The sequence below is a fragment of the Watersipora subatra genome, chromosome 6 (assembly GCF_963576615.1).
Source record: "Watersipora subatra chromosome 6, tzWatSuba1.1, whole genome shotgun sequence".
Taxonomy (NCBI): Eukaryota; Metazoa; Bryozoa; class Gymnolaemata; order Cheilostomatida; family Watersiporidae; genus Watersipora; species Watersipora subatra.
In genome coordinates, this window is record NC_088713.1 from 30,350,570 (window position 1) to 30,374,801 (window position 24,232).

The 24,232-nt window shown below is 36.5% G+C and overlaps 1 protein-coding gene across 1 annotated transcript in view; it reads right to left on the minus strand.

Moving 5' to 3' along the window:
• The window catches only part of LOC137398520 (alpha-1,3-mannosyl-glycoprotein 4-beta-N-acetylglucosaminyltransferase A-like), an 83,398-nt gene that overhangs the window by 54,764 nt on the left and 4,402 nt on the right, over positions 1-24,232 (minus strand). Inside the window, exon 2 of the mRNA XM_068084639.1 lies at positions 7,853-8,090. Within this exon, the coding sequence (XP_067940740.1) occupies positions 7,853-7,997 (145 nt within the window). The 5' untranslated portion in view covers positions 7,998-8,090. The remainder of the gene's footprint in view (positions 1-7,852; positions 8,091-24,232) is intronic.

The window sequence follows — 24,232 nt, forward strand, 5'->3', positions numbered from 1 at the left end:
TTGTCGATATCAATGGAATTCCTCACGTGTCACTCGCTGTGATACATTAATACTTCTCACAAGGCTACGGAAAAACTCACTTCAAATCATCTTTTATGAATTAAAACTTTTACTGTGTAATTGCTATGTACCCTAGGGACTAAGGCTATAGGTACACTATGTACCCTAGGACACTTATATTACAATAGGACACTTATATTTCGCTAGTATTTAGTTTCGTGAGTAGCATACAGAGTAAAATTTCACTGCAACTTAATTTCGCAGCTCTGATGAGTGAGAAAATATAGTGATGCGAAAATAAATGCAGTGGAACAACCATAATTAGATTCCTCAGGTTCAGTTCACCGCAGGCCTGTATTCACTGGTTGCAAGTTGGGGCGGCTAATGTTAGGCGACTAGTTATGAACACCTGGGGGTGTTGAGGGGGTCGGTGTAAGCCCCAGCAGGTTTTTCTTATGTAGGGCCTCAGCCGGGCCTCTCGTGGGAAATTTTAAAAAATTTTATCGGAAAGTATCAACATTTTTTTATTTTTTGAGATTTGTTTTGTTTTAGGTGATGTGACTGACGAGACGTTTTTGAATTAAAATAGGCAGAACTTGACCGCAGTTAAAACGCTCAGAAAAAAGGACATCTTCTTTCGAGCGTTTTAACAAAGATCAATTTTGACGATTTTATTTTAAGTTCATAGTTTTCGTAACCAAGCGGATGTTTGGTAAAACTTGATATTTTGCAAACCTTTATAAAGGTCGTTAACAAGAATATTTTCCCACTGATGATGATAATAATGACGCCTAAGATCTACTAAAAGTTGAATTTTGTCTCTATGGCTTCGAATAAAGTGATATTCTACAGCGATAAAAACCGTCTCTATAGCTGTTGGGCAAATAACTTTTCAAATAAATGATGTTGATGTCGAGTTATCTGAAGCAATTTATCATTGCGTGGGAACAGACCAAACAAATCCATTCGAGTTAACATTGTGTTTGAGATAAAATGTTACATTTTAACCGAGGGCGAGTTATCCGAGTTTGACTGTACTTGGCCGTGGAAAGTTCCTAAAAAGTTGGGATGGCTCAGCCAGCCAGCCGCCCCAGGGAATAGGCCTACGGGCCTGGTTAACCGATAAGAAAAAAATTTCAATTTGGGACTAGTTTGTAATTGTGAACCGCAGGTAGAATGGCGTGGGCGAGGTCGATAATGCAATTTGATCGCTTGCTGCCATTTGTTTCTTGGACTATCAATGAACAAAGCTATTTAATTTAGCGATTTCGCTCATTCGTTATGATAGTTTAGTTTCGCACATGAAATTTTCGCCAGTCAACTAGCCATTGATTTTTTGGAATAATTGTATGTATAGTTATTACACCTGATGACTACTCGCCATACACTAGACTGCAGGGTACTTGTAGTGAATAACACTACACCCATATTACAATCAATTTCAATACATATAGCATGCTCTGTTGAATTAAAAATATATCTTTATGAAACCTGTTATTAGCGTGATTTCGCATTTGATAAAGAATCATGACCTAGAGCAGAGGTTCCCAACTTTTTTTGGCCTAGGTACCACCTTGGGATTCATATTGCAAAAAATGTACCCCTTTAGAAAACACAGTTTAATCAAGGGTATTATTGGTCTAACTTCATGAATATGACAGGTGTGCATTATTGAAATGTGTCACTTAAACGGGTAAAGAAATGTGGTTTGGTATGAAATTGCTATTTATTAAAATAATGATAACTATGCGGCACAATTTTTATACATGGCAGTGTTTTGTTACTTTCCCATTTATTTAGGCCAGTCTAATGGGAAGGCTGTGCCTGCTTTGCATCAGTGATCTGTTTGATGTTCAGTTCAGTAACAGATAATGAAACTCTGAGGTCGTCATCAACATCAACATCTTCATATCTATCCCAGAGTGCACCAGAGTCATTGAGAAGGTCAATCAACTCTTCTTGCATGTATCAATATCAGCTACATTTAACTTAAATGGGTTTCTAGCCAACTTCAAATCTGTGTCATTTAAGTGAGGAAAATATTGTTGAAACTAGCAAACCAGCCAAGAGAGGTGGTCTGCAACCAGATCTTTCATGAATAAAATTGAATCATGTGAAGGCAATACTTCTGACAAGCTATGAAACATATCAAATGATCCAGCATTGACTTTCTCCACATCTCTAGTTTCATGATAAATGCTCTAAGCTCGTCTGTAAAATCAATTGTAGTGGTAGAGTTCCCTTGAAGAGATGCGTTGACCGTGTTTAATCTTAAGAAGATATCTCTCAGATATGCAGCTTTCCATTTCCATTCTGAGGTCCTTAACTTCTCACTGAATCTTAAAGCTTTCTCAGAAGTCTGTGTAGCAAAGAAAGCTGCAATCTCATCAATCAGTCCCACAAAACGATTCAAGACATTGCCTTTAGAAAGCCATCTCACTTCTGTGTAGTTAAGGAGGTTTTCATGATCTGCATCGAAATCTTGACATAATTGATGAAACCACCTTGTGTTTAGGGCTGATGCTTGCCTAAGTTTGTTTGAATGGCAAAACTAATTGGCTTTAAAATGATACCAACAATAGCTCTATAGCAGTGGTCTCAGCAAAGTTATTAGTAATTAGAGCCAAACAAACCAAAGATTTATTAAGCTTATAACTTGTATTGTACCCCGAGATTTCTAAAATGTACCCCTAGGGGTACTTGTACCCCAGGTTGGGAACTCCTGACCTAGAGGCTTATGGAAATACAGCGAAGACCCATGTCGTTTCATTAGAAGATAAAGCAACTCCCAGGATAGTCGTAAACATAAGATGATAGGCTACTATATGCAAATATGCAGCATTTCTGACTCTGACACTTTTCCTAACCAATCCAATTGAAACAACTACTCACAATTAGCAGTAGATATAAATATAGCTGTGAGCTGTTTACTGTTCAAGGAAATATAGTCTTTACCTAGGAACCTACGCGTTAATAAACGCTATTGGCAGCTAGCCAAGCTGCCAATAGACTAGACTCTGGCAGCAGATTACTAGCAGCCTCTGGCTGTATCGGAAACAGTAAAGATATTCCATGTTATTTGCTAAGTTTCTATATGGAGGTGTAGCGACACTTGGGTGCACCTGAGCCAAAGTGTAGCGACACTTGGGTGCACCTGAGCCAAAGTGTAGCGACACTTGGATGCACCTGAGCCAAGTTGTAGCGACACTTGGGTGCACCTGAGCCAAAGTGTAGCGACACTTGGGTGCACCTGAGCCAAAGTGTAGCGACACTTGGATGCACCTGAGCCAAGTTGTAGCGACACTTGGGTGCACCTGAGCCAAAGTGTAGCGACACTTGGGTGCACCTGAGCCAAAGTGTAGCTACGCTGACACCTAAGTACGCTGACACCTAAGTACACTAGCTCGGCAAGCGGATAATGTTTTCATATAGTAGAGCGATGGTTGTGCAGTGCCATATGCCGAGGTTGTGCCTTTAAGAAGTTGGTCGCAAGGCTGTTTCCATGGCACAAAAGTAGCACATCGCACAGGTGTTTTACACTGAATGCCGACAGAATGAGAGTGATACGGCTGTTTTCATGATGATAATGCAGCACCATATGGGGGTGTGTCTCTATCACTGTATGGAAACTAAGAACAATATTAGAAACAGTAAATATATTCTATGTAACAACTTCAAGTCAGACACAATGCCCTTTGCTAATGACCAAGGCAGATACAAACAAGATAACCTCGACTTTGGTGATCAGTTACAAGTCTGGAAATTGTTGTAAAATAACCCTGGTCAGCTGACAAGGTCTTTTGCATGTTGGTATTATTCATTATGTATCCATGACACTGTTCATCCGCAAGTGTGTCTCATCTGCTAGATGGAAATAGCGGAAACCCTAAAGTCAAGCGAGCTTTGTTACTCATAAATTTTTATCGAGTGTTTCATGAATGTGAATGATGAAAACGGCACTTGTGAATGATGCGCAAGTAAATGCCGTGCAAGCTATTCCATTTTAAACATTTTCCATACTTTTAGTCATTCCTATTTCGATTTGAGCAGTGCATTATGTCTCAGGTGTAGAATTCCTCATATTTTTGCAAAGCATGAAAAAATATAAGGAATTCTACGTTAACCCACAGCATGCGAATGTGCGTTGAAATACCTATTGCACAGTAACGCAACGTGTACACAACTCCAAATCTCCATAATCCGCACAATGGAAACATACGCCATGCATTACATCAGCAGTCAGGAAACATATGCCATGCATTACATCAGCAGTCAGGGAACATATGCCATGCATTACATCAGCAGTCAGGGAACATATTCCATGCATTACATCAGCAGTCAGGGAACATATGCCATGCATTACATCAGCAGTCAGGGAACATATGCCATGCATTACATCAGCAGTCAGGGTGGCTCAATGTTGATTCCTTCAAATTTCTGGAAATCCAAAGAAATTTTGTGGATTGACTTTCCATTAAAGAGTTTTGTTGTTTCAAGTCAGCGAAAGCTGAATGATAAAAGCTGAATTGTTTTGCAGATGACTCGTGGATTAAACTTGCGTCAAGAAATCTTAGTTATGGTGTGCTTCTACCTTGATGAGAAATCATGGGCTGTATAAAGGTCTGGCTAGGTAAGTTAGTAGGAGAACATTAGGCTTCATTCACAGAGCTCATTGTTCTCTTATCGTGTATTTCTAAAGGAAAGCTTATCGTAAATCATAGAGTGCCGAGAACAATCTATTCTGATTTAATAATGACTTCAAAGAGTCCATATTTGCACATTAATTCCACTTGTATCCCGATAACACCATGAAAGCTCAAGGACACTAGAAAAATATCAAGCAAACTCGCTGGCAAATCTATAAGTAATGCTAATGGTGCAGACACAATAGGCGATTTTATCATGTGCATCATGAGGAGAGCGAAGATATCGCCGGCGTGTGCCTAAACACACTTAGGCAATTCACCAGCAAACGATAATGCGGGCACACTCACAACCTGCCTATGAAATTCCATATCGTTAGTTTCCTCGTAGCTGTTTATAAATTTAAGTCAATATGGCGCCTTCCAGGCAACGACGTAAACAACATGCGCGTTTTTTATTAGTCCTGTCTCACTTTCATGGATTGCTCACTACCAGAAGACAGAAGAAAAAAACGATTCTTGTATTTTTAACAGCAATATTTTACGATTGTTATATGTAATTTATTTTCGAGTAGTTTTTTTATTTTTAATATAATATTTACCATTCTCAAGATGGTCAAGCTACGCAACGATTGACTCCCAAATGTTGGTTTTCAACTGGATTTCTTTGTAATTTTGTGTGTTGTGTTGTACATGATTGGGTGTGCTCTTATTAAATCTATGAACAATTCAGTGTTCATTTTGATGATACTTCAATCATAACAAAATAGCAAAATGTTGTTGCTGCACGTTGGTGATCATCGATACAAAAAATTACCAGTCATAGAAATGCATTCTGAGAAAAGCCAAGCAAAGTGTATCTCGCGCTCGATAAAGTTGTGATAGAGATTAGAGAATGTCTAACGTTATCGCTCTACATGAGCTCGCTAAGCGAGTTCTAGCGCAGATTAGCGCCACACAGGGTGATACCGCACTAAATATCTCCTAGTGTGTTTGCACCTTAAAGGTCCAAACACACTAAGCGATTTTATCGCGAGCGTCATGAGGAGGGCGGAGATATCGCTGACGTGTGCATAAACACACTTGAGCGATTCACTAGCAAACGATATAATGGGCACGCCCACAAACTGCCAATAAAATTCCATATCATTAGTTTCTTCGGAGTTATTAAAAAATTTAGGTTAGTCAATATGGTGCCATCTAGGCGACAACGTAAACAACTTACGCATTTGTTATTAAACCTAGCCTGGGCATGGCTCTCGTGGGGGATTGGGTGAGAGGGCCTGGGACACATAGCAACACGCGGGGAAGACAACTCTAAAAGTCGACTTCTGCAGTCGCTAATATCACAATCGTTATTTCCGAAGGAGTATCATGTGACGGTCTTTTTTATGATCTTCGCGAGTATTATGTATTATTTTTAATTTGAATTGGCAGCAAACAAACGTTGGTTGGTAAGTATGAAATGTTGGTTACATAATAAATCAATCACGGGGGTTATATCATTTCATACGTTTAATTAATTAGGTTTTGATTTAATTATAATCAAAAATTAAATCAATTGAATAAAATATTTTCACAATAACAATACAAACGAATAGCAATAGAACAACAAAAATGAATCACACGCTGCTAGTAAAGAAAAGTTTATCTAGTAAAAAGTAATCTCAGTTTTATTTTACTCGCGAGTATTGTGATTACTCGCGACAGTTATTATGAACAACTCGGACCTACCACTGCAAAACGGTGCTATCTGAAAGCAAATACTCTTTCCGAAGCTAGTAAGATGAACTATGAATTAGTCAAAACCTACGATAATATGTTGTAAAGCTTGAGACTGTTTTGGTCTCAGCGTGACTATGCCTAGCTTTGATAGATGATTTTTGAATCGCTCCATTTTTTATCAGTAAACGAAATGAAACCGCAAACGTGAAAACGCAAGAGAATAGTAACCTATGGTTCTTATCGTTTTGTTATCAAACGGGGTATTGCATAAGTACCTAGTCTATCAAAAACATAGGGCCTTTCACTAGATCAAGTCACGTTACCGTGACGATAGGCTTTTAAACGCGCCACATCTAATACATCGTGAGATCGGAATCTATCGACAAGCTTTCATTAGTATCAGTCTGAGCGTCATATGTAACATATGTCGCTCGTTTTGCCGAAGTTATCTTACCTTTTTTTCGCTATGTGTCCCAGGCTCTCTCTCCCAATCCCCACGAGAGCCATGCCCAGGCTATATTAAACCTATCTCATTTTTACAGATTGTACACTGCCTACACTACAAGAAAACATAAGAAAAAATGATTATTGTATTTTTAACTGTAATATTTTTTACTATTTTTATACATATTTTATTTTGTAGTGGTTTTTTATATTAAATATTCACCGTTCACAAGATGGTCAACTTGCGCAACGATTGACTCCAAACGTTGGTTTTCAACTCGGATTTTTTGTAATTTTTGTTTGTTATGGTGCACAGGACTGGAAGTGCTATTATTAAATTTATGAACAATTCAGTGTTCGTTCTGAAGATGTTTCAATCGTAACAAAATAGCAAATTGTCGCTGCTGTACGTTGGTGAACGTCGATAAGAAATAATTACCCGCCATAAAATTGCATCCTGGTAAAAACCAACCAATCGAAATGCATCTCGCTAGTGATAAAGTTGTGCAGAGAAAGTCTAGCGTTATCGCTCTGCATGAGCACGCAGAGTGAATTCTAGCGCAGATTAGCGTCATGCAGCGCAATATCGCTCTAAATATCGCCTAGTGTGTTTTCACCTTTAGAAAGTGTTTGATATTCGTGGCAGCTGCTTTGTCGTGATTGGCTAGCTAATGTGTTACATAATGAAACTGAAACCAACACAGTTATAAGTATCTCTTATTGCATTGATTATGGTTAGTTTCGCCATTTTGTTTCCTATTATGTGTTACATTTTCCTCAACTTACAGTTTTCTTTATTGTCAGTTCAACTTAACTCGTGCGCTGCTTGCGATGCATTTAATAGTAAAATTAACATTGTAAACCTCTAATTGAACGCCATGGTGCTCTATCAGGTAACCTTTCCCCTATAGCAGTGTTCAAATAGAATAACTGTCCGTAATCGTCTTCCAAAAAAGTGACAAAAATCTTACAAAATATACAAAAATAAAAGGGAAAGGTTAAGGAGTAACACAAATGTACCGGAGGTAAAAATAACTCACCTGTTAAATTAGTGTCAATCGGCTGAGCACCGTCGTAGGTTTGATGAGGATAAATAAAATAGAGTGTCAGCAAACAGGTCGCCCATAGGGCACCAATGAGCAGCGTTTTTAATGAGATCCGAGCCATGCCTCCCACACTTGACATGAAGCAACCCAAACGGGACGACGTCTCGTTTAAGCTCACCGGCCACTTTAAGGTCACTTTGTGTTAGCAAACAGATTCATGGTAAAGATTGACCTGCAGCGTAAGATAAAGGCTATATATAATGCATATATATAATATAGAATCTCGCACAATTATCTAACAAATATAATATAATTGATATAATCTATATATAAATCTTCAATTTTTGTTGGTTTGTTAAATTGTTGGTCTGTCGTACGTCTAGTTATAGCGACAAAATACACACGCTTGCAGCGTGATCTATCCATCGTTTTTTTTATGTCACCAAGTCGTTTGTACATGCGCTCGTTCACGAAAAAGCCGCCAGTTTTGTAGAAAACAATCATTTTTCTTTGATTTATTAGTACTTTTAAGTGTTATTTTGATACTATAATAAAAAATTGCAAACAAAAACGCCGTTTTCAAATTATCATTGCAAAAGCTTCATGTTTCTAACGAAAAAATTGTCTATAAAGATGGCCGACAACGATAAAATGACGTCACGAAAAAACAAAGGATTGTCTAGAAAGTGTAGGGGTATGCGATCTAGAAACCCCTGGCAAAGTAATGAATTTAAAAAATCTTATGTGATTAAATTTTAAGCAAGTATTTGAATGATGTGAAGCTATTTCTGTTCAGATGTTCCAGGTTAATATTCCTTAGCTGATACTCCTTTGCAATAACCTCAAAGTTGACTTGCAACACAATTCATACTACAGTTATTTGGTATCAAAAGATTCACTATGTCTTACTCTGTTGTGTTGTAGGTGCAAAATATGTGGAAATGTGATTACAAGCTCTTAAAAGCTCAAAAACGAACAGAAAATCGCAGCCACACGAGACCGCCATAGTTTGGATTCTCTTTCAAAAATGGCTCAAATATGACGTAGTTGTGGTAGATGGTTTCTGTTTACACTTTCATGCAACCTTATTCGTCGAAATATTTTCACAAATATATTTCACGCACTCAATAAAACCATGTCTATTGTTCTTACGCGTCTATTTCATCGTCATTGTAATGCTGTCACTTTCAGCACCTACATCTTATAACCTACCATGCAAATTCGTTCAATTTTTTAACCTTAGCTCGAAGGAGTACATATCATTGTCTGATAATCATGACGGGCCTGTTGGTCCCTGTGATAATCAAAAAGCGCTGCAGAAATTATTCGTGAAGTATGGGTTACATGATCAGATTACGACTAGACGATTAGACCAAGCCGAAACAAAACTATAAAGTAACGAGCATCTATATTTGATACGGGGTCTTGTATCATATTTCTTGTCTTATAATTTTATGTTGGTTGTTATTTTATCGTTCATTGTTCCTTCAATTATCTTATATTTTAACTTCATGTCGAATGTTATGTTATAGTCCATTATTCGTAAATGAAATTTAACTTCTCAAATCTTGAGCAGCAAGTTGAAAAATTGAATGCCACCCTTTTATTGAATGCCACCCTTTTATTGAACGTCATCTTTTTATTTATTGAACGTCACTTCTAATTAAATGCCATCATGAAAGAATGGTTGAACAATAGAGCGCCATGGCGTTCAAATAAAGTTTTTACGGTAATTAAGCACACTTCCTGTTATAAAGGTCTTCCACTCTATTAATTAGTCCATCCTCTCATCAAAGAGCTACAATTTTCACATTTTACAAGCAAACAGAACAATACAACCCTGTATAGCTAAAGACAACAGCTAACTCTGGATCCCATGCATGTCTAGTTAATGATAAATTAGACTTTCAATTGGCATTATGGAATAGAAATAAAAATTATAAAATTCATTTTTATACAAAGAACATTATTTTGGATATAAAAGTAGCTTGTGAATTAATAAAGCAGCACTTGAGGGGGGTAGTAGCTATGTCCTAGCCAGTCCAAGCACTGGCTAGGAAGTCATCATACGTTTCCCTGCAGTTACCACCTATAAACCTGGGCCAGAGATAATTCGGGAATTGTCTTCCCACTTGATCTTAAACCTGAGTAGTTTCGCATTCTTGTACTTCCGGCTTATGGAGCATTATGAGATTTGGGCCACTTTTTATAAAATACTTTTTCAGTATAATTCCGAATTTTCAAGTCAATTGGAATATTAGTTCTTTAGATATAGTCAAAATACCGAGGGCATTTGTAATCAAATGATAAATGGGCACTTCTAATCAAATGATAAATGGGCACTTCTAATCAAATGATAAATGGCTGCAGACTAAACATTAGTTGCTAACGACACTCGGACTGAAATTCTTGGTAATTTGGTAATGAAGGATCAAAAATAGACAAAACTAGAAAGTTTCTCAGCACCAAGGGCTCTACACTAAAACTTTTAGTTTTTCTATTCATAACAAATACACACTCTATCAGACTCGGTATACAATCAATATGTTTTATCAGTTACCTCTGAATCACGATTTCTTTGATAGAGCATGAGCAGTTTATTTACTCCATTTGATTTGTTTTTCTATTGAGTTCTACAAACTTGAATCTTCAAAATGGCAGTCAATTCTAAAGGAGTTGTGCTATCCTACGTACTTTAACAGTTTATAGAAATTTATTAATATGGTTCAAAATCAGGGGACCCGCTTCTAAAGCACTCTAAAGCAATAGTCTACAGATCGTGGTGGGCAGAGTTCAGCGAGAGCAAACTTTTGAACTATTCAGCATAAGCTACGTCAACCTGTGGTGCAGCAAATTATTATGACACAAAACTCCGACATATTATCTACACTTATCCGTAGATTAGTCAAAAGACAAAAACATTGGTTAGACAATTGAGGAAGAAGGTTATTGCTCAATATCATAAAGAGATCAAGGAGAAGTCATAAATCAGTGACTTGTCAAAACTTACACCGCAAAAGCAAGTATGGCATACAGCTTGATAACTGACATTGCTATAAGGAAAGACCGTGATAGCAAATTTCTATTTGAACCTTGTCAAAGAAAATCTTAGACTTTCAGAGCTATAAATGCAAATTCTGGGTTTTTCTTCGTATGTTCTTCTGACACAATAAAGGAACGTAATAAATTGTACTATTTTTCCCAAATAAAGTTCATGCTATAAATGGCTATGAACAAAAATTGGCATTTGAAAACCTCGTACACAAACTTGTACATGTAGTCTTTCGTAAAAAGATGTACACGCATTTAGATAAGATTTTTGTAAGATAAGGTTTTCTCACTGATCAATACAGTAGACACTCTTACAACATAAATAATCCATTCTGAGAATGTTCATCTTGTAAGGATTTTACATTATGCGAACAGTAACATACATGTAAATTGCCTAATCCGGTGTAAGATCGTCTCAAAATCCCTTCTTTGGTTATTCAAATATGAAAAACTAAACTTGACTTTTTAATTCAATGACTGCACAGTAACTGTAGTATTATTAGTTTGTATCAACAACATTTCTCCTTTTTCTTATCACTTTCACTTGGTTTATCGTCTACGATTATAGTAATTTTATGTTAAATTAATGAGAACGCACACCTTTAATGCCAATTTAAATAGATTGTTTTTCCTTTTTTTCTTTTAGACATATTTTTTCTTTTAGGGATATAAAATACTGTATAAGTCTAAAATAAAGTAAAACAAAAATATTTACTATTGTAAAAACGGTGCCTGTCTGTATGTCCTAAGCAATGTTGGCAGTTGGGATCAAAGATCGCTTCTAACGAGACTGCAACCTGTGACATTCAGCTTGATAGACAGACACTAACACCAGCAGCAATCGACTGCCTTTAGAGTTTTCTGAATATCTATTCAGCTTCTTATTCTCTGCACTTGATTGGCAGACAATCTGACAATCTCTCATGACACATTAGACTTCTAAGGTACTAGTATATATAAATATACCGTAAAACCTCTATTTGAACGCTACCTTTCTTTGATCGCCACTCCTATTTGACAGCCACTAAAGGGTTAAAAATAGACCACCTTTAATTGAATACCACCTTTATTTGACCGCTTCTTTGACATTCTATGAACAAACTAGCCAAATGTCTGGTGTTGCACGGGTATTATAAAGCAGCTTATAAACAGATGCAGGTAATATAGTTGCATTGACTAATTTGAGTAAGCTAATATACCGTAGCTAATATAATGTAGCTTTAATGTTAAACTTACTAATAAGAGCCCTGAGAGCAAGCTTTAGCAACCTTGCCCACAACAATGAGTCGCTATGCGCATTCTAACTCAGATAATGACTATCTGCCCAATGAGTTGTATCCTGTGTGGCTTCATAGGTTAGCTGGTCGCCTTGCGAATCATAGGTTCCTAGATCGAATCCTCAGCGATACGGGTTTTTCATTGCTAAATTGTAATCCCTATAACTGGACATAGGGTGTACAAAAGTCAAAAGCACAAACATTGAGATTTACATATATGAAACCAATACTAGCAAGTGATCAGTAGAAGTGTACACAATATACTACTAATCATTACATAGTAAGATCCATAGTACATCAGTAAGACTCGGTTACATCATTAACAATTAATTCTTTCTTGCTGCTATTAATATCAAAGTCCATTTTCTAACTCCAAAGCTTACAGTTTTTTATTTGATACTTGATAGAGCGCTACAGCGTTCAAATAGAGGTATTTATGGTGTATATACATGTATAATATATATGTATATATATTATACATACGTGTTTGTACATGTACGTATGTATCGAAAATTCCGGCATACAAGTCGACCAGGTGTATTAGTCGAGGTCTAACGTTCGGTTTATAAATCTTGGTTTGGACATGTAACTGCCGTGTAAGACTAGGCCCTGGGGCACATCTCTTGAGCCCATCTCTGGCTTCAATCATTTGCTCGTGAATATGTAGTTCAGTTGGCATCAGAGGCTGGAGATGCGTAGCTGAGGTATGATATTGAAAAACGCGATCAGCAAAAACGCCAAAAGTTTCTGTGTGCCGTCGTCGGTAATACGTACAACAATTAACAAAGGAAAGAGAGTCGACAGTTCTAGTGAAGACCACAAGGCATGAAAAACAATACTCAATGATCATATTGGCCTGCCTCGGCAATAAAACAAAACTGCTACCTTTGAGTCTATGTATGTTTTATATATAGATTTATATACAGTAAACGCTCCTATAACATATACCCCTGTAGCGCAATTTTCCGATACTGTAAAAAATTACGCAGTTTTTGCTTGGTACTACGTAAAAAATTCCATATAACGTAGTGTCAAATCATGCGAGTTCTCAAATTCGATTTGAATAGTAAAATATCTTGTGAGAGAAAAAATGACACGCGTTTGTTGTTGTATTTATTGATATATACGCAACTTCCATGACATTTCAGTTCGTTGTGATCATTAGATGTGCCGACAAAGGAGGGAATATGCTGCAATTGCTCATAAATACTTGGAGGCGATTGATTGGCGCAAGTGTCTAGCAATTAGCGTTTGTCTAGCAATCAGAATGTCACGAGTTAGAGTATTGTCAAAAATTATCTTTTATCTCAACCTTAACCCCTAAATACAAATAGACCACAAACGGGTAGATACCGCTTTTTTATAGCAGGCCTAACAATTACATTTTCGTTGTGCTTCATTGTAGACGTATAAAATATTTGTCATTAGTTTTAATTTCCAGATTAGACTAAATAAAGTCATTGTGAATGGACGTCGAAAATGTGCATTTTCCATCAACTTATTATGAAACTACCGCAATCATGGTCTATAAAACCAGAAAAAGTGATCAGAAAAAGAAGAAAAGTTGTCGATGCAAACTAATAATACTGCAGTAATTAAACTAAAAAGTGAAGTCTAGGTTTTTCTTTCTGTTGGGCCAAAGCGGTGAGTTTGGAAAGATCTCGGAACGAATTTGGCAATTTACATTTATTTTACTGTTCGTATAACGTAAAATCCCTCTATTGTAAATGTTCCTGAAATGAATCATTTACGTTGCAGGAGCTTCTACTGTAGAGAGAAACCCATGACATCATTTTCTCTCCCTTCTGTTCGACTAAATAAAAAACAATGCTTTCAAGGCTAACTATAGGACTTTCAAGGCAAACTATAGAACTTTCAAGGCTAACTATAGGACTTTCAAGGCTAACTATAGGACTTTTAAGGCTAACTATAGGACTTTCAAGGCTAACTATAGGACTTTCAAGGCTAACTATAGGACTTTCAAGGCTAACTATAGGACTTTCAAGGGTAACTATAGGACTTTCAAGGCTAACTATAGGACTTTCAAGGCTAACTATAGGACTTTCAAGGTTAACTATAGGACTTTCAAGGCTAATTATAGGACTTTCAAGGCTAACTATAGGACTTTCAAGGCTAACTATAGGACTTTCAAGGCTAACTATAGGACTTTCAAGGCTAACTATAGGACTTTCAAGGCTAACTATAGGACTTTCAAGGCTAACTATAGGACCCTCAAGGCTAACTAAAGGACTGTCAAGGCTAACTATAGGACTTTCAAAGCTAACTATAGGACTTTCAAGGCTAACTATAGGACTTTCAAGGCTAACTATAGGACTTCGCGTTATTCAAATCCGTTCTCCGAGAACGTGCACCGCCTTGACGCTTTACATTATACGCAATTTCTTACATAATATGAAGCAAAAACTTTCCATAAATTCTTCAAGTAAACTGGAATTTACATAAAAGGACGTGTACATTATTATAGGCGCATCTATTGTAGTTCAAAATGCAACTGGCACATTTGTTTTGAGAGCCTAAATAATCTTCAAGACATATTATTCCAATTTCTCAAGACACTCAAGGTCTTTAAATCAGCTCTCCTACACATAGCTGAGTCGGTGTAGAAGATTAAACAGTGCTTCACCTTTCATGGCTGCTACGTGAACCTGCAACCATGGTTAGTGTGTCGGTTTATAAAGCGAATGGTCTTGAGTTTGAACCCTGTACAATGGAATTCATTTTCTAATTTTCAACCATGGTTTAGGACAATCGAAGCGGCTCTTACTATGGTAAAGAATAAGCAATGCAAGGGCCAATCTCGATTGTTGTTTGCGGTCTGTTTCAAACGGCTGTTTGAAAAGCCATTTGTTTGAATTCTGTAAAAGCTTTTCTCATTACAAACAATGTAAGTAATTTCAATTCACTCTAAAACGAGCAAATAACATTTTTTTAAACTTTATACTCTTTCACAATAATATAAAAATTTTTACAATCTTTCACAATAAATATATATTATTGTATACATACAATAATATATATAATATGTGTAACGAGTACAAAAGCAAAACATTATAATTAGAAATAAAATATGAAAACAAAGAATAGAAATAAGTTAGGTTAATTTAAGGTAGACTGGCTGGTTATCATCCATCTCCTGTCATTCTAAGACTACATCTCCATTCGTTCTCCTGTTTCTATTGTGAAAACGACTTCACAATTAAAAACCTCTTATCGACTAATATTCTAATTGTTTACATAAAACTTAATATACTGTAACATAGTCACACACCTTTGTTTTAGCGCTGTATTAAACTACTGCATTATTAATCATGCTATGTTTGAGTTGTCGGACAAAACAGATATAGAATATTCCTGTGATATAATATTAACGCCACCGTACCAGGCTATCAGCAGTTCAGCATACACATCAAATTTCGAAACAAACTTACTTTGTATGGCCTGTTCTGCTATACATCTTACAATATGAAATGAATATTTTACTGCATTGAAGCATTTACTGTCTTGTACATCCAAGCGAGTCCCCTCATCCCATATTAACAGCATATCAACTGGTTGTATCTTTTTTTTTACATAATTTTTTGGGCTAATTCCGTTATGATTACCAATGGAGCGACCGACATAACAGCATCACAGCCAAGCCGCATAGACAACTTCCATCTAGTGCAGTTGATGCATCAGGTGCAGTGCGTATTGCGACAAGCTGTTGTTTTGCTCGTTCCACTAAACGGGGGAACAACTCCGCAAAAACAGCAGTTTGTCAAGACAGGCTAATCTAGAGTATTAAGTCGGAAGTTTCTAGAAATATCATTTGAAACCGATTTATCTTCACCGATGATCGTTTGAAACTGAAATCGATGTTTCATCATTTAATGTTTGGGACAATCGATTTATCTTCGATTGTCCCAAACATTCACCCATGAAACATCATTGTTTCATCTGTAAAGGTAAATATATTGGTAAAAAGTAAAATCAATATTTTGAAAAATGCTAAAAAATAAATCGATAAGATACGGTCGTTAAAAACTAGCTCATGTAAAAGTAAACTACACCAAGTACGACCAGCTTCATCTTTCAGACTTACTCATTATTAAGCCTATACTTCTGTTTGTATTTCTCTATGGTAACACCTACATTACAGCTAAGTAGGTCTGATACTACTGATAGTAGATCAATCGACTTTTCATGATTATCTATTGAGTAATAGTCCCAGTGACAGTGATTATTGTATTGTTAACAATAATAAAAATGCTATAGTAATAGTGATAGTGATAACTCGTGCGACTCGAAACATGCCAGCTATTCACAGTAGAGCAAGAAAGAGCCATAAATGTGTTCGAGCATCTTAAAATGGAATAAATGCCAAACAATTTATTCCATTTTAAACATTTTGACACCTCAGTCGTTTTTATTTGAATCTGAGCAGTTCCGAACGCTCTGTTCCAAATGCTCTAATGTTCCGAATGCTCTAATGTTCCGAATGCTCTGTTCCGAATGCGAAAGTGTTTTGTGCAGGTTAAATAGATTAAAAAAATTAAAAAAAATTGTGAGTTTTCAGTTTGTCAAACAACTGTAACTTTCAAACTTCATATCATGAGGAAAAATTTTTGTGAAAAATCAAATTAATTTAAAAAAATTAAACAACTATAAAAGGGTTTAAATGTAAATTTGAAATAATTAGCAATAGCTAAATTAAATCCGTTTTGCTATGATTACAATAAAAGACGATTTGGTAGTGATACAATTAATACCAACTGAGAAAACAAAATAGAAATCTTGAATATGTTGAATTAATCATAACATTTCTTGCTTAGAAGTGTGTGTATAAAAAAAAGGTTACTGTTCCACCAGAAACTATCCATGAAAACTTTGAATATGACGATACTGGTGCCTCTCGACACTGTTACAAATGTGAAAATGGGATATCGGACTGTCTTTGTCTGACCGAACGGTGAGAGTGTGTAGAGGCTATTCCTACCCAAGATAATACTATTGTCCCATGAAAAGTATTGACCTTCACCGCGATTTAGCAATTGAACCATACGAAAAACCGGAAATAGAAGTTCACGAAAACGCAATAAAGCATCGTGTTTCATAGGGCTAATAAAGTTAAGAGTTTCAAATAATATGTCATTTAGTGTGTGCCTACACTACCCTACAGGATGAATTTATTCGCAGAGTTATATTTCGCGAAAATTGCCTTTTCATGCATATTGGGGGACTAATTTATTCGCGGCTGAAAACTGCCACTCTCTATGAAGAGTTAACTCTATTACGTCTAGCAATAGAGTTAACCCTACGCATGCGCACATTGCGTGTTTCGTTTTTTATTTAGCTTACAACTACACGTACGGGCGACCGTGCTAAGCTATAAATTTTTTGCTGCGTTCAGAGGTTTTCACGAATATTCATAGATTTGGAGGCCTTTGATGAACCAACAATTTGTGGTAAGTAATGAGTTTTTCACATTTACTAAATTAGCTGAATTTTACTTTGGTTCTTCGGTAAAACGCAATATTTATTTTTTCCATCCCTACCGCTTCATTATTTGTTTTAGTGTGAGAGAGAGAGTTTTCATCATACACAGAAGCACAATGATTGCAAGGGTGGTAGATGTCATTCTTAGAAGATTACCAATCATTCAGGGAGGTCTTGAAATTGCAGTAGAAATGACCGCAGCTGCTAACGAGGAGAATATATCTGTTTTAAAAAAGAAACAAAAACGCCTTTACGAGCACAGATCTTTGGCCAACCGGCCAAACTTTGCAATAGTAAGCCACGAGGAGTGTTCTGATGATAACTTCCTTACCAGTCATGTAGTAGTGAAGGAATCGCCTTTAACATCTACCCAAGAAAGTGACAGAGCTGCTATTACCAAAATAACTAGTCAGAGAGCACCATTACACGCTAGTATTCACTTATCAAGAGTACCAGTTTAATTTTATTGCTAGACAACCGCCATATGGACTAAACTGTTTATATTTACTCCATTCATCGTTTGTAAAATTTTATTTGTATTTGAAATATTTTAATTGTACACTCAAGTTTGTAATAAATTATAATATATCTATATATGAAATAAAATATAATTTAATCATGTTTGCTGCAGCGATATCAAGGATTTGTTGTCGATGAAGGGGGTCTAGGTTGACTGGTTGCTTCTCTGCCAATATTCCTGCCATGATGAATATTACTACTTGTCTCTAGTTTTCGTAATCGGAGTAGGTTGTTTCATTCTCAATCTGCAGTAAACATAAAAAAGAAAATTTTAATAAGTGTTACGGAAGTACAAAAACAATAGCTGAAGTATTTAATGAAAGCGATCAGTTTTTAAACAAAAGAATCAACTATTGCAGTTAATTATGGAAAAACGTATTTTCACTGCAAATCAAATACATACCATAATGTCCAGATCAGAATCATGATCGTCCTCAACTTCGTTATTAGAGATTGATGGAGTGGATTTCAATGTAAAAAGACTAGGAGAGATTTTTGCGATGATGAAGCCATACCGAATAACATGTGAAAACCTTGAATAATTTTGTAAAGTTTGATGCAATTGCAATAAAACTCGAAGCTCGGCGATGACTTTAAAGAAGTTTTGGAACTCGGCTACGTTTAGTACTTCTGCCTAGCGGCTATTTTCGCGATGACGCCATTCTGCATATCTTGTGACAACCTTGAATAATTTTGTAAATAAATGTGATGCGTTGGTAATGGTGTTAGCTCAAAGCCCAAGCAAAGATTTTAAAAATGTTTTGGAACTCAACTACGTTTAGTATTTATATTAAAAACTAGCCTAGCGACTAGTTTTTAATTTGATAAAGTAGTTATTCTCCCTTGTGATTAAAAATAGAACTAATTATTTACGGAATTTAATAATTCGCGGAAATGACTTCGCGAAATCGCGAATTTTTTCAACCAACGAATATTTTCATCCTGTAGGGTATACTGTATATGATAATGTGTTTGATCAATATGCCTTGCGTAACTTAGTGGTAGAGCGCGCGGTTCGAAAACTTGCGGATGCAATCTTCCTAAGTTCAAATTCATCAAAATGCAGATTTTTAATTCCAAGATTTTAATAGCTATAGCTGAACATACCGAAGGTCAAGGAGAAACAAATCTGAACTGAAGCATTATCAGTCAATTACTAACTGTCCATATAATGACAGCGACAACCCCCCCCCCCCTACATATAACACTGAAATGTCATCACAGAAACACAGCCGCGTCGCATTCATTCTGTTGTGATCCAGTGTCGGTCTTTGGAAGTGAAACACCCAAGCGACGAGCCATTTTTGTGCTATGGAAACCAGGGTTTGGTACTGTTGTAACTGGGTGGTACTGGTTTTTGCATTACGTAAAAGTGTAGGATGAGAAAAGCCTAAGTATCACACGAGCTAAAGATACAGGTTTAAGACAAAGACAGGCATAATGACAGTAAAAACTAATGACAGACCCGGACGGAGGTGTTAGGTTACATGTATGCTAGGATAACCAAGAATGACTCAGACCAGCAAAGATTGCTATTGAATGGCTATGACCGGTGCTGTCAACCAGCTGTCAACCTTCCTTCGCATAGTTTTCCACTACACATCTCTAGATTTCTAGAGACATCAAGCTAGATTTCTATTTCAACTCAGTCTCCCGTCGATGTCATTGTTGTAGGACATACTTCAATATATTAGGTATTTATAAATATAGTTTATTTATAAATACCCCTCCACTTCTATAACAATATACATCTACAACTCATGATACAACCACTTTATAGAGAGTATGAAGTGGCCCCTAAAATAATTTTTTCAAGTTTTGCTCCGTTTTTACCAGTTTCGGACGGTATTTACCAATTCGTCCCAGTTTTTCCCGCTTTCCTGGTAATAACTGTATTTCCAGGCAAATTTTACAGCCCTGATGAAAACGGCCTTAGCAACCAACGGAGTCGATTCGCATTTGTCCATGTGCATTAGGTCTATGAACACAAATGTATCTTAAAGATACAGCCTTGACACAACCTTCACTCTACAGCACCCTAAGGAAACATGATCCGCTTGTCTGCTACTACACTGGCACACTTGCATCTGCTTGTCGGCCTATCATATCTCTACTGCACTGGCACATCGAGGTATTGCTACACTACCCCTGTATGAAAACTTAGTGACAGATTCAGTATCCTTGAGGATGCGTTTGCATGAGGTATGTAATAATCAGATTTGGATAGCAAGAAAAATGGGTGCTAAAACACATTTACACTTGACACGCTTTTTATAGTGAATGGCAATACAAAAAGGCAAGTGATAAACCTACTTAATTATTAATTAATAATGCGAAATTTGTATGCTTTTGTTGAATAAAAATCAATATGGAACAGCGTTGAGTACTAACAAGTTATGAGCTGTGTCATTGAGCTCGGTGTCATTGATCAGAAGCAAATATGAACAGCTACAACGATAAAAAATAAAAAACATGAGTGCTGAAATAATTGTCATTTAATATTCAAGAGTCACTTCAACCTTACATGGATGGCTTACTATCATAAATGTTGTCTCTCAACTCACATTGAGACATGTTTAGACGCACGATAATGGTAGCAAGCAACTTTAGATTGGACGATGGCTTCATAGAAACAGTATAGTCGGCCAACGCTTCTTCGGACTTCACTGCCCCGGACAAGATCCAGAGTCCGGACAATGCGGCCATGTCAGTCCAAAGAATAACAGCTTTGCCCAAAAAGTGGCTCTCTTGACAAACGGCGCGAGCTACGCATTCGCTCGGCTGACTTGTAATTTTCATTTATTATTGCTACTGCTATTAATAATAAATAATAATAATTTGACAACTCTCAAAATTTATACAAAGTCAACAAGCCGATTCCTTTCCAAATCCCATTTCTCATTTTGTCTCACAGCAGCATAAAATATTGTTTTCTTTGGCCATTTTAACCACTTCGGAATCTCTAGTCGACAATCGCTTCTTCAAACTTCCCTTTTCTAGACTTTTAAATGCCCGGGTTCTATTTAGACGATGGTCCGATGCGGCCATGTCTGTCCGATAAATGACAACTTTGACCAATAGGTGGCTCTCGTGACAAATGACACAAGACACGTACTGACGTACAAGACATGTCCATGAATTTGCCACCAGAGTGTTGTGATGTACTTTTCATTTGTTATTGTTAATATAATACTGTATTCTGTTGCAGATATAACCATATTTTACTCTCATGTATATTGGTATATGCATATTGTACCATAATGCAACCTACGAGTATGTATGAGAGACAATATACAATGCTTAATGTACAGTACTCTACAGTACTCCATTTACAACGTCCGGATTTTTTCAAAATCCAAATTTGGCCCAATCTGTATTAGTCCGAACAAACGATGCTTTTCTGTATAGCTTGAATATGCAATGAGAACTCAAGTATTACAAAACTATCACCAGGAATATTTGGTTGGTACATGTCTATAATAAACTGGGGGTCACATTTTTTTCATACTAGGGTTTGTTTTTTGCCAGAGCAAAATTAATTTTTGCCAGCTGGCCTGCAAAGATTGTAAAAACCAATTTATATACAAAAAATTGAAATACTTTCATTGGGCATTTATATATAGACATTTAATATATATATATATACAGTCAAACATGAATAACTCGTCCTCGGATAGCTCTAACACATGGTTAACTCGAACGGTTTCTTTGGTCCGTTCCACGTAATGATAAATTGCTTTAGATAACTCGAGCTCAACTCTTTTCGTTTCGGCGGCTTTTCATTTTTGAGGTTTTAAGAGCTTGTAATCACCTTTCCACATATTTTGCACCTTCAACACAACAGAGTAAGACATGGTGAATCTTTTGATACCAAATAACTGTAATGTGAAATTTTTTGCAAGTCAATCTTTAAAGGCCTGAATGTGACAATGATGAAATGGATAGACAATACACAAATAACGTTTACATTGTCGCTACACGCATTGAAGCTACTGACCGACAAGTCTAGTAGAAACATAGGTTGATCAATGAAGTTGACGCCAGTCGTGTGAAGGCCATGACGTTCTCTATTCCATGACACCAACATGGAATAGAGAACGTGTGTTCCACCATTGTGCGTTTCAGTCTATAATTTTTTTACTACAACCTTCAATTCACTATCCTGACTCTTCCGTAATACTATTAGATTACCAACTTTAAAGACACTTTGTTCAACTCACTCAATAAGTCCTGGTTTCTGTCTTTTTTTTCTTCTTGCATGACACGAAAAACATCATTTTGTTGATGACTATTAATGCGAATAAAAATTTATTCATACACGCATGTTCTTGCTGGATTTCCTATTACTGTTATTGAAGTATCATCAGCATATTTATTATCTATAATGAACCATCATAAATATTTTATCATTTCCATGGTCATGTTTTTGCACTTGGAAAAAGTGTCAGATGTTAAAGATAAATACTTGCCAGCTACAAAAATAATTTGGGCCTATAAAATGAATAAAAATGGAGAAAATTTTCAGATTTCAAAGGATTTAAATGCCTAAAGAATTATACTTCCAAGACAGTTCTCAGTGCAGCTCTGTCTTGTACAGCTCTGTCTTGTACAGCTCTGTCTTGTACAGCTCTGTCTTGTACAGCTCTGTCTTGTACAACTCTGTCTTGTACAACTCTGTCTTGTACAGCTCTGTCTTGTACAGCTCTGTCTTGTACAGCTCTGTCTTGTACAGCTCTGTCTTGCACAGCTCTGTATTGCACAGCTCTGTCTTGTACAGCTCTGTCTTGTACAGCTCTGTCTTGTACAGCTCTGTCTTGTACAGCTCTGTCTTGTACAGCTCTGTCTTGTACAGCTCTGTCTTGTACAGCTCTGTCTTGTACAGCTTTGTCTTGTACAGCTCTGTCTTGTACAGCTCTTGACTTGACTTATGTCTTGCACTGATGAGCTAATAGAGGACATGACAAGTGATGATGGCCATAAAGTCTGTAAACAATTAATTAAGACCATAAGAGTTGTTGAATTATCTGGGAAATGTCAATATAAGACTGTATATGTGACAGTATGCAGAGCCTTATGCAAAGTCTCACCCGACATACAGTACAGTAAGCTCTTTTCCTTCGAGGTTAATCGTCACCGGTGCCTCTTGCGGTGCTTCTAGCGTTTCTAGCAGCGTTTCTAGCAGCGCTTCTAGCGGTGCCTCTTGCGATAACTCTTGCGATGCCTCTTGTGATACGTGTGATTATTCATTGTTTATTATAGGTTAATTAGACAATCTTGTGAATTATGGAAGCATGATGAAGGGCCGATGAAGGCGTTCACAAATATGTTTACACTTCACATAACCAATAGAAAAATAACTGCGGCTGCTGCTAGCGCAATGAAGGAGCCCAGAGTATGAGAGTGATCTATGTATTCTATTTTGATTTAATTAATATTTCAATATTTTAATAATTCAATATTTATTGAATTTTAATATTTTTTACCTCGTGAAATACTGAAGCCTCGAAAGGTGAACCACAAAGCAGCAAAGGATTGCTTTATTAGAAATGGTTAAAATTGAAAATGTTTATTCATAAACATTGTTTCATTGGATGAATCTTACAAAAACGCATAAACTGCAAACTAAACAAAAATTAGACATTCTCTACTTGATTAGTTTTTTTATTTTTTCAAATCATGTTTTTGAGCAACAGACATTTTCACTAAACACTGATAGCCATAATAATACAGACCAAGGCAAAGATTTTGTTCTGCTTTGCATTGTTTCATTTGTCAAAATTTACACAGCAACATCTCCATAGTTAATTCCTTCCCTCACATCAGCTAGCCAAGTAAAAACAACGACTGCAAATGATATGAGAGGTGTCATCTTATTTCATATGAAGTTATCGAGCCATCCCATAACTGACAAAGACACTGTAGTCCTCACATATCAATTTTCTGAAACAAACATTTACACTCTCTACCATGGTAAACCGATATCCACTGTTGTCTATGAAACAGATTTGATCAACAAAAAGGTCAATACATT